This window comes from Hemiscyllium ocellatum, chromosome 38 (genome assembly GCF_020745735.1).
Source record: "Hemiscyllium ocellatum isolate sHemOce1 chromosome 38, sHemOce1.pat.X.cur, whole genome shotgun sequence".
Classification (NCBI taxonomy): Eukaryota; Metazoa; Chordata; class Chondrichthyes; order Orectolobiformes; family Hemiscylliidae; genus Hemiscyllium; species Hemiscyllium ocellatum.
Window position 1 is genome coordinate 39,329,758 of NC_083438.1, and position 13,923 is coordinate 39,343,680.

At 55.5% G+C, this 13,923-nt stretch overlaps 1 protein-coding gene across 1 annotated transcript; it reads right to left on the reverse strand.

The window, feature by feature from the left end:
• Positions 1-466: 466 nt before the first annotated feature.
• On the reverse strand, positions 467-13,670 carry LOC132833873 (beta-1,4-galactosyltransferase 3-like). The gene is made up of 7 exons (XM_060852517.1): positions 13,596-13,670; positions 9,553-10,119; positions 6,706-6,941; positions 5,415-5,602; positions 4,125-4,247; positions 2,926-3,030; positions 467-761 (listed from the first exon to the last, which is right to left on the reverse strand). Exons 2-7 carry the CDS (start codon positions 9,812-9,814, stop codon positions 608-610), a joined length of 1,068 nt encoding a protein of 355 aa, XP_060708500.1. The 5' UTR covers positions 9,815-10,119; positions 13,596-13,670; the 3' UTR covers positions 467-607.
• Positions 13,671-13,923: the final 253 nt, after the last annotated feature.

Genomic DNA, 13,923 nt, shown 5'->3' on the forward strand with positions numbered 1-13,923 from the left:
CCACACACTCACACACATACATTCTCACACACTCTCTCACACACACTCTCACACATGCGCGCACACACACGTGCACACACACACACGCGCGCGCGCACTCATACATACACACACACTCACATACACACATTCACAAATACACACACACACACACTCTCTCACACATATACACACACACACACACTCTCTCTCACACACCCACACACACACACACTCTCACACACATACTCACTCACATACTCACTCACACACACACACACGTGTACCACTGGTGATGTCTTCCATAGCTGGTCAGCTCATGTCACGCGGTACCTTGAGGTGGCGCTTAGAGTGTGGGTAGGAACAGAAGTGGCAAGGGGCACAGGAGAGAGTCCCTTCGATCCAGAGAGTCCATTTGGGGAGGGGGTGTGGGCCACAGCGAAAACTCGCGAGCCCCTAAAATCCCCAAAAAAACAAATAGAGACCTATTCACAACCAGAAAGTCAATCTTTGCAAAGTTCAGGTCCTCAGCTGGCCAGGGTGGGGTTTCTGAGGGTGACAGCTGCTGTAGTGAAGGGGGGAGGGGTTCATCCCTAATCCTGAGGGAGAGTGGGTGGGTGAGGATGGGTCACGTGGCTCGCTGGGGCCCTCCTTTCTCAGTGCCGATGTCGACAGTGATGTTGGTGTACAGAGGCAGATACTCTTTCGAGAGAAGGATGTAATCGAGGTTATTCAACCCAGTTTGCTTCCAGGTGCTCCTTGTCTTGGTCAGCAGATTCCATCTGGAGGGGCAGAGGGAGGGAATCATTAAACTGTCACAAAATCCGGCCATTCAGTCCATCATGTCTCCTTCAGTTCTATCCCCTAATCCCCTCCCGTCCCCCACATCTCCCTGTTCCCCAATTCTATCCCAATCTCCATCCAATGGCTCTTCTCCAAGTTCTCTCTCTTCCCCCCACCCCCCCCCCCATTTCTATCTCCATCCCCATACCGCTATCCCCTCCCTACTTCCCTATCCCACTAACTAATAGGGGACCCTCTCGTTCGAGGTACAGACAGATGTTTCTGTGGCCAGCAGAGAAAAAGCAGAATGGTGTGTTGTTTCCCTGGTGCCAGGATCAAGGATGTCTCAGAGAGGGTGCAGAATGTTCTCACGGGGGAGAGGGGATAGCAGGAGGTCAGTGTCCACATTGGAACCAACGACATTGGAAGGGAAAAGGTTGAGATTCTGAAGGGAGATTAGGCAGGAATTTAAAAAGGAGGTCCTCAAGGGCAGTAATATCTGGATTACTCCCAGTGCTATGAGCTAGTGAGGGTAGGGATAGGCGGATAGAGCAGATGAATGCATGGCTGAGGAGCTGGCGTATGGGAGAAGGATTCACATTTTTGAATCATCGGAATCTCTTTTGGGGTAGGAGTGCCCTGTACAAGAAGGACGGCTTGCACCTAAATTGGAAAGGGACTAATATACTGGCAGGGAAATTTGTTAGAACTGCTTGGGAGGATTTAAACTAGTAAGGCTGGTGGGGGTGGGGGACCCAGGGAGATAGTGAGGTAAGGGATCGATCTGAGACTGAGACAGCTGAGAACAGAAGTGAGTCAAACAGTCAGGGCAGGCAGGGACAAGTTAGGACTAATAAGTTAAACTGCATTTATTTCAATGTAAGGGACCTAACAGGGAAGGCAGATGAACTCAGGGCATTGTTCAGAACATGGGACTGGGATATCAGCAATTACAGATACGCGGCTCAGGGATGGGCAGGACTGGCAGCTTAATGTTCCAGGATACAAATGCTACAGGAAGGATAGAAAGGGAGGCAAGAGAGGAGGGGGAGTGACATTTTTGATCAGGGACAGCATTACAGCTGTGCTGAGGGAGGATATTCCCGGAAATACATCCAGGGAAGTTATATGGGTGGAACTGAGAAATGAGAAAAGGATGATCACCTTATTGGGATTGTATTATAGACCCCCGAATAGTCAGAGGGAAATTCAGGAATGTGGATGTACCTACTAGAGAAGGTGTAAAACTTGACCTATTCTTGGGAAATAAGGCAGGGCAGGTGACTGAGGTGTCAGTGGGGGAGCACTTTGGGGCCAGTGACCATAATTCTGTTAGTTTTAAAATCGTGATGGAAAAGGATAGACCAGATCTAAAAGTTGAAGTTCTAAATTGGAGAAAGGCCAATTTTGATGGTATTAGGCAGGAACTTTCAAAAGCTGATTGGAGGCAGATGTTCACAGGTAAAGGGACGGCTGGAAAATGGGAAGCCTTCAGAAATGAGACAGTGAGACACCCCCAACCCCAGCTGCCCCTGCTCCTGCCCCACTCCCCGTTAGAATTGTCACCCCTGACGTTAGACTGTTCCCCCCTCCCCCCTCATCCAATTAACTTGGTCACAGAACACAGAGCGTGGGTGTGGAGGGGGTGTGTGTGTAACTGGGGGGGTCTGTGTCCAGTGATGTTCCATAGGGATCCGTGATGGGACCCCTGTGGTCACTGAGACAGAGAGAAATAATCTGGATGATAATGTCAGGGGCCTGATTAATACGTTTACAGAGATCACGGACATTGGGGGAGTTAGGGACAGTGAGGAAGGCTGTCAAGGGATATAGCAGGATATAAATTCCCCACTAACATTCCCGCTCCGATCAGGGAACATTCCTCACTAACATTCCCGCTCTGATCGGGGAACATTGCTCACTAATCTTCCCGCTCCGATCGGGGAACATTCCTCACTAACCTTCCCGCTCCGATCGGGGAACATTCCTCACTAACCATTCCGCTCCGATTGGAGAACATTCCTCACTAACCTTCCCGCTCCGATCAATCAGAGACCATTGTAACCGGAGCAGGGGTCCTGAGTCCACGCGCCCCATGGCTGAGGACTGGGATAGCCCTTATTCCACCTTCCACCCCCTGAGACACTGGGAATACCCGGATACCTTTTGGGATTTTCCTCATTCCCCTTGTCACGTGAGTGTTTCACCATCTTGTAACGGGCCAGGTGCAGAGCAGTCCGGAATACCGACATCCCGTTCAGCCAGACCCTGAAAAGAGACAGAACACAGCGCCAGATCATTCCCTGACCCATCTCGGAATTCCTGCCCCACCCCTCCACCATCTTCTCCCCTCCCCTCTCCCATCAGCATCTCCTTCATGTGTTTATCCAAAATCCCCCCCCAGATCATTATTGGAATACGGAGACTGGAACTGTGGACAGTGCTCCGAATGTGGGTCTGACAGAGGGATACAGAGACAGGAACTGTGCACGGTGCTCCGAGTGTGGGTCTGACTGTGGGATACAGAGACTGGAACTGTGCACAGTGCTCCGAGTGTGGGTCTGACTGTGGGATACAGAGACTGGAACTGTGCACGGTGCTCCGAGTGTGGGTCTGACTGAGGGATACAGAGATTGGAACTGTGCACGGTACTCCGAGTGTTGGTCTGACTGAGGGATACGGAGACTGGAACTGTGCATGGTGCTCCGAGTGTTGGTCTGACTGAGGGATACGGAGACTGGAACTGTGCACGGTGCTCCGAGTGTTGGTCTGACTGAGGGATACGGAGACTGGAACTGTGCACGGTGCTCCGAGTGTGGGTCTGACTGAGGGATACAGAGACTGGAACTGTGCACAGTGCTCCGAGTGTGGGTCTAACTGAGGAATAGGGAGACTGGAACTGTGCACAGTGCTCCGAGTGTGGGACTGACTGCGGGATACGGAGACTGGATCTGTGCACGGTGCTCCGAGCGTGGGTCTGACTGAGGGATAGGGAGACTGGAACTGTGCACGGTGCTCCGAGGGTGGGTCTAACTGAGACAATGCTGCAGCTTCTCCCAGGGTGATGAAGTTCTGAGTGAACGTGAATCCTCTCTGGGACATAGTTTCAGGTTCCGGATGTGTCTATCCAGTTCAGATCAGACCCACAAACGATGGTTCTGTCTGTACAGAGGATGTTCAGTCATTTTAGTGAGATGGGGTTGGGGGAGTTTGTGTGTTCCATTGCTCCCAGGTCTGTCTGTGGAGTTACAATGAAGGCGAGATGACAACGTGGGACAGAGTGAGGCCATTCAGTCCATCGAGCCTGCTCCATCATGCAATGAGATCCCGTCTCATTGGGAGTTCAGATGGAAACCCCATACCTTTTAGCGATGTCATCATCCTCTCCGCCCCATCCCCAGTAATTATTGGGGAAGCCGTTGACCTTCATGAACTGGTCAGGGGTAAACGCCGAAACTCCTCCAAAGTAATGCGGGAACACTACTCTGCAGATTATAAACAAAACAGCAGTGACTGGCTCCATCACAGGGAACTCTAACCGCTGACCCTCCAACAGTGCGGCACTCCCTCAGCACTGACCCTCCGACAGTGCAGCACTCCCTCAGCATTGACCCTCCGACAGTGCCCACTCCCTCAGCACTGACCCTCCGACAGTGCCCACTCCCCCAGCACTGACCCTCCGACTGTGCCCATTCCCTCAGCACTGACCCTCCGACAGTGCCCCCTCCCTCAGCACTGACCCTCCGACAGTGTCCACTGCCTCAGCACTGTCCCTCCAATGGTGCGGCACTCTCTCAGCACTGACCCTCCGACAGTGCGGCACTCCCTCAGCACTGACCCTCCGACAGTGCGGCACTCCCTCAGCACTGACCCTCCGACAGTGCGGCACTCCCTCAGCACTGACCCTCCGACAGTGCGGCACTCCCTCAGCACTGACCCTCCGACAGTGCGGCACTCCCTCAGCACTGACCCTCCGACAGTGCGGCACTCCCTCAGCACTGACCCTCCGACAGTGCGGCACTCCCTCAGCACTGACCCTCCGACAGTGCGGCACTCCCTCAGCACTGACCCTCCGACAGTGCGGCACTCCCTCAGCACTGACCCTCCGACAGTGCGGCACTCCCTCAGCACTGACCCTCCGACAGTGCGGCACTCCCTCAGCACTGACCCTCCGACAGTGCGGCACTCCCTCAGCACTGAACCTCCGACAGTGCGGCACTCCCTCAGCACTGACCCTCCGACAGTGCGGCACTCCCTCAGCACTGACCCTCCGACAGTGCGGCACTCCCTCAGCACTGACCCTCTTACAGTGCTCACTCCCTCAGCACTGACCCTCTTACAGTGCTCACTCCCTCAGCACTGACCCTCTTACAGTGCTCACTCCCTCAGCACTGACCCTCCGACAGTGCGGCACTCCCTCAGCACTGACCCTCCGACAGTGCCCACTCCCTCAGCACTGACCCTCCGACAGTGCGGCACTCCCTCAGCACTGACCCTCCGACAGTGCCCACTCCCTCAGCACTGACCCTCCGACAGAGCGGCACTCCCTCAGCACTGACCCTCTGACAGTGCCCACTGCCTCAGCACTGACCCTCCGACAGTGCGGCACTCCCTCAGCACTGACCCTCCGACAGTGCCCACTCCCTCCTTACTTGTATCCGAATTTGTCCAGAGATTCAGAGGCGTGTTTGGGATTTTTCTCGCACGTGTAGAGGTTGCGATCATCCTCAGGGATAAGATCCACATCGTGAAAGTACAGACATTCCCAGTCTGTGTCCTTCATCGCCTCCTTAAAGCCCACGTTGTATAACTTTGCTCTGTTAAAGGTAGTGTTCCCAGCCTGGGGGAGAGAGGGAATGTGACAGGGGGAGTGAGGGAATGTGACATGGGGGGAGTGAGGGAATGTGACGGGGTAGAGAGGGAATGTGTCAGAGAGAGAGAGGGAATGTGACAGGGGGGGAGAGAGGGAATGTGACAGGGGGGAGGGAGAGGGAATGTGACAGGGGGGAGGGAGAGGGAATGTGACAGGGGGGAGGGAGAGGGAATGTGACAGGGGGGAGGGAGAGGGAATGTGACAGGGGGGAGGGAGAGGGAATGTGACAGGGGGGAGGGAGAGGGAATGTGACAGGGGGGAGGGAGAGGGAATGTGACAGGGGGGAGGGAGAGGGAATGTGACAGGGGGGAGAGAGGGAATGGGACAGGGAGAGAGGGAATGTGACAGGGAGGGGGACAGGGAGAGAGGCGGAATGTGACGGGGGGGAGAGGCGGAATGTGACGGGGGGGAGAGGCGGAATGTGACGGGGAGGAGAGGCGGAATGTGACGGGGAGGAGAGAGGGAATGTGACAGGGAGGGGGACGAGGGGAGAGAGAGAGACAGAGACAGAGACAGAATGGGAGAGTGTGACAGAGTGGGAGAGACAGAGAGTGGGAGAGACAGAGAGTGGGAGAGACAGAGAGTGGGAGAGACAGAGAGACTTAGAGTGAGTGAGACAGAGGGAATCAGTGAGACAGTGAAGTCTGATGAATCCTCCCGACTCAGTGATCACCCTCACCCTACCGTCCCGAGCCCTACCTCACAGACAGGAGGGAGAGACCTCAGAGGGAGAGAAATATCGGGGTGGGGAGAAACAGGGGAGAGCGAGGGAGAGAAAGAAACAGCGAGAGCGTGAGAGAGAGAGAGAGAGAGAGACGGAGACAGGGAGTGGGGTCAGCCCCTGAACGGGGGGCACCTGGGGGGGGTCTTGCAGCAGGTTGGTATCCCACCCACCACACCGTTCCCCTCCCTCCCTCCCGGTACCTTCCCACGGCCCGAGCTCTGTTTACAACCATCCCCTACAGACCCTGAAACACCTCCACGTGACCCTGTCCGTGCGCGCCCACCCCCCCCACTCCCTGCTCCCTGGTCCGTGCCCCACCCCCCCCCGGGTCCCGGTGCGCCCCCACCTGGTGGATGATGTAGATGCGGTACTGGAGTTGCTGTTTCTGTAACATGGGGTGGAGGTAATACAGAAGGTATTTCAGATGCTGCTCCCGGTGTCGGTGAGGGACCAACACTGCTGTACTGTGGTTCGACTCGCAGTCTGGGGGTTTGTACCACCCCCCGGCCAGCACCATGGGGTTCCTCTTCCTCACCTCTTCCAAGGACAGCTCCTTTGGGAACGTGACATTGATTGGACCACCTACCGGGGAATGGGGACAGGGGGTTAGACCCACTCTGGAACCTGTCACCCCTCTCCCCCACTCCGTCTACACCCAACATTTCCTGGAATTAGACACCGTCTGCCATTCCTCAGCTCACCGGCCCAGTCCCTCAGGATCGCTCTGTATTCCCAGAGACCCTCCTTCACTGTCTACTCCACCCCCCACCCTCGGGATCGTACTCAACACAGTCTCTGCTCATTACCCAGGAGGGTCACTGCTGTCCTACACAACACGCTTGGTCTTCCAGACCAACCCCCACCCACCCACACTCACACACACACACCCCCACACACACACGCACACACCCCCGAACATGCGTACACACACACCCACACACACACCCCCGAACATGCACACACACGCACACCCCCCCGAACATGCGTACACAACACCCCCACACTCCCACACACCCCCGAACATGCGTACACACACACCCACACGCACACCCCCCCGAACATGCGTACACAACACCCCCACACTCACACACACCCCCGAACATGCGTGCACACCCCCCCGAACATGCATACACACACCCCCACACTCACACCCCCCGAACATGCATACGCACACCCCCACACTCTCTCACCCTCGAACATGCGTACACGCACACACCCCTGAACATGCGTCCACACACACACCCCCGAACATGCGTACACACACACCCACCCCTGAACATGCGTCCACACACACACCCCCGAACATGCGTACACACACACCCACACACACACCCCCGAACATGCGTACACACACACCCACACCCCTGAACATGCGTACACACACCCCCCCACACACACACACCCCTGAACATGCGTCCACACACACACCCCCGAACATGCGTGTACACACCCCCACCCACACACACCTCCCCGAACATGCGTACACACACACCCACACGCCCCAATGCTGACCCTCAGAACTCTTTTCCCCACAATGTCTGTTGTGTGGAACTTTAGCTGATGCTCTCTGTAAACCCAGGCACGTCACATCCACCACATGCATCCCACCACCATCCACCACATTCATCCCACCACCATCCACAGGGCAACACAATCAAAACAGAGCCCATCCACTCCACATCCCCCAATGGACCCAGACCCCTTCCAGTTCACTCCCAGGCCACACCGTCCCAATGGACTCAAACCCCTTCCCATTCACTCCCACTCTACATCATCCCAAAGGACCCAAACCCCTTCCCGTTCACTCCCACTGTACACCGTCCCATTGGACCCAAACCCCTTCCCGTTCACTCCCACTCTACACCGTCCCAATGGACTCAAACCCCTTCCCTTTCTCCCCCACTCAACACTGTCCCAATGGACACAAACCCCTTCCCACTCACTCCTACTCTGCACCGTCCCAATGGACCCAAACACCTTCCTGTTCACTCCCACTCTACAGCGTCCCAGTGGACTCAATCCCTTACAATTCACTCCCTATCTGCACCATCCCAATGGACCCAAATCCCTTCCCATTCACTCCCACTCTACACCATCACAAATGGACCTAGACCCCTTCCCGTTCACACTCACTCTACACCGTCCCAATGGACCCAGAACCCTTCCTGTTCACTCCCACTCTGCATCGTCCTAATGGACCCAAATCCCTTCCTGTTCATTCCCACTCTACATGGTCCCAATGGAACCAAACCCCTTCCTGTCTTCTCCCATACTACACTATCCCAATGGACCCAAAACCCTTCCTATTCACTCCCACTCTACACCGTTTCAATGGTCTCAAACCCCTTCCTATTCACTCCCATTCTGTACTGTCCCAATGGACCCAGATCCCTTCCTGTTCACTCCCAATCTACAGCATCCCAATGCACCCAAACACCTTCCCAGTCATTCCTACTTTGCATCATCCCTTCCCATTCACTCTCACTCTACTACGCCCCAATGGACTCAAACCCATTTCTGTTCACTCTCACTATACACTGTCCCAATGGACCCAAACCCCTTCCCGTTCATTCCCTCTATCCTCCATCTGTCAGGACATGGAATACCAATCCGACAGGACAAAATCTTTACTGATCGCTTCCGTCAATTTAACACCTCCCAGTTTAAATACCCCCACCCCTCCCTAACTCTCTCACCTCCTCCCGCCCCTGCACCCCCTTCCTGTCTCCGTAACCTCCTCTAGCCCCTACACCCCCTCCCTATCTCTGTAATCCCCTCCAGCTCCTACACCCCCTCCCTATCTCTGTAACCTCCTCCAGCCCCTACACCCCCTCCCTATCTCTGTAACCCCCTCCAGCCCCTGCACCGCCTCCCTATCTCTGTAACCCCCTCCAGCCCCTACACCCCCTCCCTATCTCTAACCCCCTCCAGCCCCTACACCCCCTCCCTATCTCCGTAACCCCCTCCAGCCCCTACACCCCCTCCCTATCTCTGTAACCCCCTCCAGCCCCTACACCCCCTCCCTATCTCTGTAACCCCCTACACCCCCTCCCTATCTCTGTAACCCTCTGCAGCCTCTTCACCCCCTCCCTATCTCTGTAACCCCCTCCACCCCCTCCCTATCTCTCTAACCCCTATACCACCCCATGTGCCCCCTCTGTTCGGAGTCACTCCCTACCCCTTGCCCACTTACTGAGGTACGGTGAGACCGATGGACAGAACGGGAGCTGGTCTTCATCCACCACGATGGGGGTGGTGAGGCTGAGATTGGCGTAGATATCTCCGGGCTGAGAGCTGTTGGCCTGGGAGGTGGTGGGCACTGATCTTGTCTTCCAGAGGGCACTGACGATGGCACTGACCCTCTGGCGCGATCCCTCGCGGTACACCAACAGAATGACCAACAGTTGGGCACTCCCCAGCACAGCCAGGAAACGCACTCTGGTGGGTATTTTCATTGGTATCTCACAGCGGGCCCCAAGGGGGATGGCACAAGGAACTGATGGAGTCACAGCCCAATGTCTGGCTCGTCCCCTTCAGAGGGGCATCACTCAGCAATACCACACCCCACCAACGTCCTCCTCCCACTCTGCGCTCTGATTGGCTCCAGAAAACACTGCTCGCTTGGCACTGTTAGAGGGTATTGATGGCGTTCCAGGGGGTTACTCGCTAGCGGGAGTTGGAAGGCCACTCCAAGATGGCGGCAGGAAAGGCCATGATGCACATCCTGGGAAGGCAGGGAGTGGGAGGGTCACGGGGTCACCTGCAAAGTCAGAAACAGAGAGTGAGATTCCTGAGGAACCTTCCTCAACTCAAAAAGACTCATCGGAGGGGTTCATTCGCACTCTACCCCGCACCAATGGACCCAAACCCCTTCCCGTTCACACCCACTGTACACCATCCCAATGAACTCAAACCCCTTCCCATTCCCTCCCACTCTACACTGTCCCAATGGACCCAAACCCCTTCCTGTTCATTGCTGCACTACACCATCTGTAACCCTCTCCAGCCCCTATGCCCCTCCCTATCCCTGTAACCCCCTGCTGCCCCTACACCCCCTCCCTTTCTCTGTAACCCCCTGCTGCCCCTACACCCCCTCCCTATCCCTGTAACACCCTCCAGCCCCTACACCCCCTCCCTATCTCTGTAACCCTCTCCAGCCCCTATGCCCCTCCCTATCTCTGTAACCCCCTCCCGCCCCTACACCCCCTCCCTATCTCTGTTACCCCTTTGTTGTGGTTCTGTTCGCCGAGCTGGAAGTTTTTGCTGCAAACGTTTCGTCCCCTGGCTAGGAGACATCATCAGTGCTGTGGGAGGCTCCTGCGAAGCGCTTCTTTGATGTTTCTTCCGGTATTTATAGTGGTCTGTCCTTGCCGCTTCCGGGTGTCAGTTTCAGCTGTCCGCTGTAGTGGTTTGTATATGGGGTCCAGGTCGATGTGTCTGTTGATGGAGTTTGTAGATGAATGCCATGCCTCTCGGAATTCCCTGGCTGTTCTCTGTCTGGCTTGCCCTTTCTCGACTGGGAAAACACTACTATCAAAGGGCATGCCAGACAGAGAACAGCCAGGGAATTCCTAGAGGCATGGCATTCATCCACAAACTCCATCAACACATTGACCTGGACCCCATATACAAACCACTACAGCGGACAGCTGAAACTGACACCGGAAGCGGCAAGGACAGACCACTATAAATACCGGAAGAAACATCAAAGAAGCGCTTCACAGGAGGCTCCCACAGCACTGATGATGTCTCCTAGCCAGGGGACGAAATGTTTGCAGCAAAAACTTCCAGCTCAGCGAACAGAACCACAACAACGGACACCCGAGCTACAAATCTTCACTCAGACTTTAAACTCTGCAACCCCCTCCAGCCCCGACACCCCCTCCCTATCTCTGTAACCCCCTCCCTGTCTCCTTCCCTCCCTCTGGAGGTCAGTGATAGTGTCACTGTCTCACCCTTTAGGGTGAACAGTTGGTGTGGGTCTCGGGCAGTGCCCACTGTGGGTAATCCTGGGCAGGCCATGCTCTGACCTTCCCCACCCTGTCTGTGTCCACACCCCTCCCTGATCAATGTGGTCTGGCTCCTGTTCCAGAACGTTCCGTCATGTTCAGACACCCAGAGCCGGTGACATGGTGTGTGAGAGGGAGCCGGGGGTCTGCAGGGAACGACGCTTCGGGGACCACCATCACCTGATGGCCTCGCGCCATTTCCACCAAGAGTGAGGCATGGTGTTACCATCACTACATCTCCCCCCCCCCCCCCCCCCCCACCATCAAACAGAGTAGAGCTCTCTCTACACTGTCCCCCCATCAAACACTCCCAGGGACAGTGACAGCACGGGGTTAGATACAGAGTAAAGCTCCCTCTACACTGTTCCCCCCCCATCAAACACTCCCAGGGACAGGGACAGCACGGGGTTAGATACAGAGTAAAGCTCCCTCTACACTGTCCCACCATCAAACACTCCCAGGGACAGGGACGGCACGGGGTTAGATACAGAGTAAAGCTCCCTCTACACTGCCCCCCCCCCCCCACCATCAAACACTCCCAGGGACAGGGACAGCACGGGGTTAGATACAGAGTAAAGCTCCCTCTACACTGTCCCCCCCCCACCATCAAACACTCCCAGGGACAGGGACAGCACGGGGTTAGATACAGAGTAAAACTCCCTCTACACTGTCCGCCCCCCACCATCAAACACTCCCAGGGACAGGGACAGCACGGGGTTAGATATCGATTTAAGCAAAGATGCAAATGTGACAGAAAGGATAAGGTTTTGTGTATGTTCATACAATTAACCTTCCTCACACCCATCACACACACTCTCACTCCCCCTCTCTCACACTCTCACTCCCCCTCTCTCACACTCTCACTCCCCCTCTCTAACACTCTCACTCCCCCTCTCACTCCCCTCTAACACTCTCTCACTCCCCCTCTCTCACACTCTCACTCCCCCTCTCTCACACTCTCACTCCCCCCTCACACACTCTCACTCCCCCTCACACACTCTCACTCCCCCTCACACACTCTCACTCCCCCTCTCACACACTCTCACTCCCCCTCTCACACACTCTCACCCCCTCTCTCACACTCTCACTCCCCTCTCTCACACTCTCACTCCCCTCTCTCACACTCTCACTCCCCTCTCTCACACTCTCACTCCCCCTCTCACACACTCTCACTCTCCCTCTCACACACTCTCACTCCCCCCTCACACACTCTCACTCCCCCTTTCTCACACTCTCACTCCCCTCTCTCACACTCTCACTCCCCCCCTCACTCTCACTCCCCTCTAACACTCTCTCACTCCCCTCTCTCACACTCTCACTCCTCCTCTCACACAGTCTCACTCCCCCTCTCACACACTCTCACTCTCCCTCTCACACACTCTCACTCCCCCCTCACACACTCTCACTCCCCCTTTCTCACACTCTCACTCCCCTCTCTCACACTCTCACTCCCCCCCTCACTCTCACTCCCCTCTAACACTCTCTCACTCCCCTCTCTCACACTCTCACTCCCCCTCTCTCACACTCTCACTCCTCCTCTCACACAGTCTCACTCCCCCTCTCTCACTCCCCGCCCACTCACACTCTCACTCCCCCTCTCACTCACTCTCTCACTCCCCCTCTCACACACACTCTCACTCTCTCACTCCCCCCTCTCAAACTCTCACTCCCACTCTCTCACTCTCACTCCTCCTCCTACACTTCTCACTCCCCTCTCTCACACTCTCACTCCCCCCCTCTCTCACTCTCACTCCCCACTCACACTCTCTCACTCCCCCCTCTCTCACTCTCACTCCCCCTCTCACTCTCACTCCCCCCTCACACACTCTCACTCCCCCTCACACACTCTCACTCCCCCTCTCACACACTCTCACTCCCCTCTCTCACACTCTCACTCCCCCTCTCACACACTCTCACACTCCCTCTCACACACTCTCACTCCCCCCTCACACACTCTCACTCCCCCTTTCTCACTCACTCCCACTCCCCCTTTCTCACTCACTCCCCCCTCACACACTCTCATTCCCCCTTTCTCACTCACTTCCCCCCTCACACTGTCTCACTCCCCGTCTCTCTCACACTCTCACTCCCCCTCTCTCAGTCTCACTCAGCCTGTTGCCCTTCAAGTCCCTTTCCCCTCTCACCCTAAACCTATGCCCCTCTAGTTCTGGACTCCCCCACCCCAGGGAAAAGACCTTGTCTATTTAAACTTATACTCGCACCACACCAGGTTATAGTCCACCAGGCTTCTTTGGAAGCAGTAGCTTTCGGAGTGACGTTCCTTCATCAGGTGTTTGTGAAGAGTGAGATTGTAAGACCCAGAATTTACCGGAAACATCTCCAGTGTTATGTAACTGAAATGAGATATTGTGAAAGTCCTGGGTTGTTTGTTCAGTCTCTCACCTGTTCGAATGGGTGTGTCAGTTTCAGTTCTTTAATAGATAATCCATAAAGCCTTTATTTTAAAAGTTACATTCCCAAATGAACTTTAACAATTGGTGTTGTTTCGGCCCAGATCATGTATTGAAGGTGTGAGTTGCCCTGTGTGAGGCTGT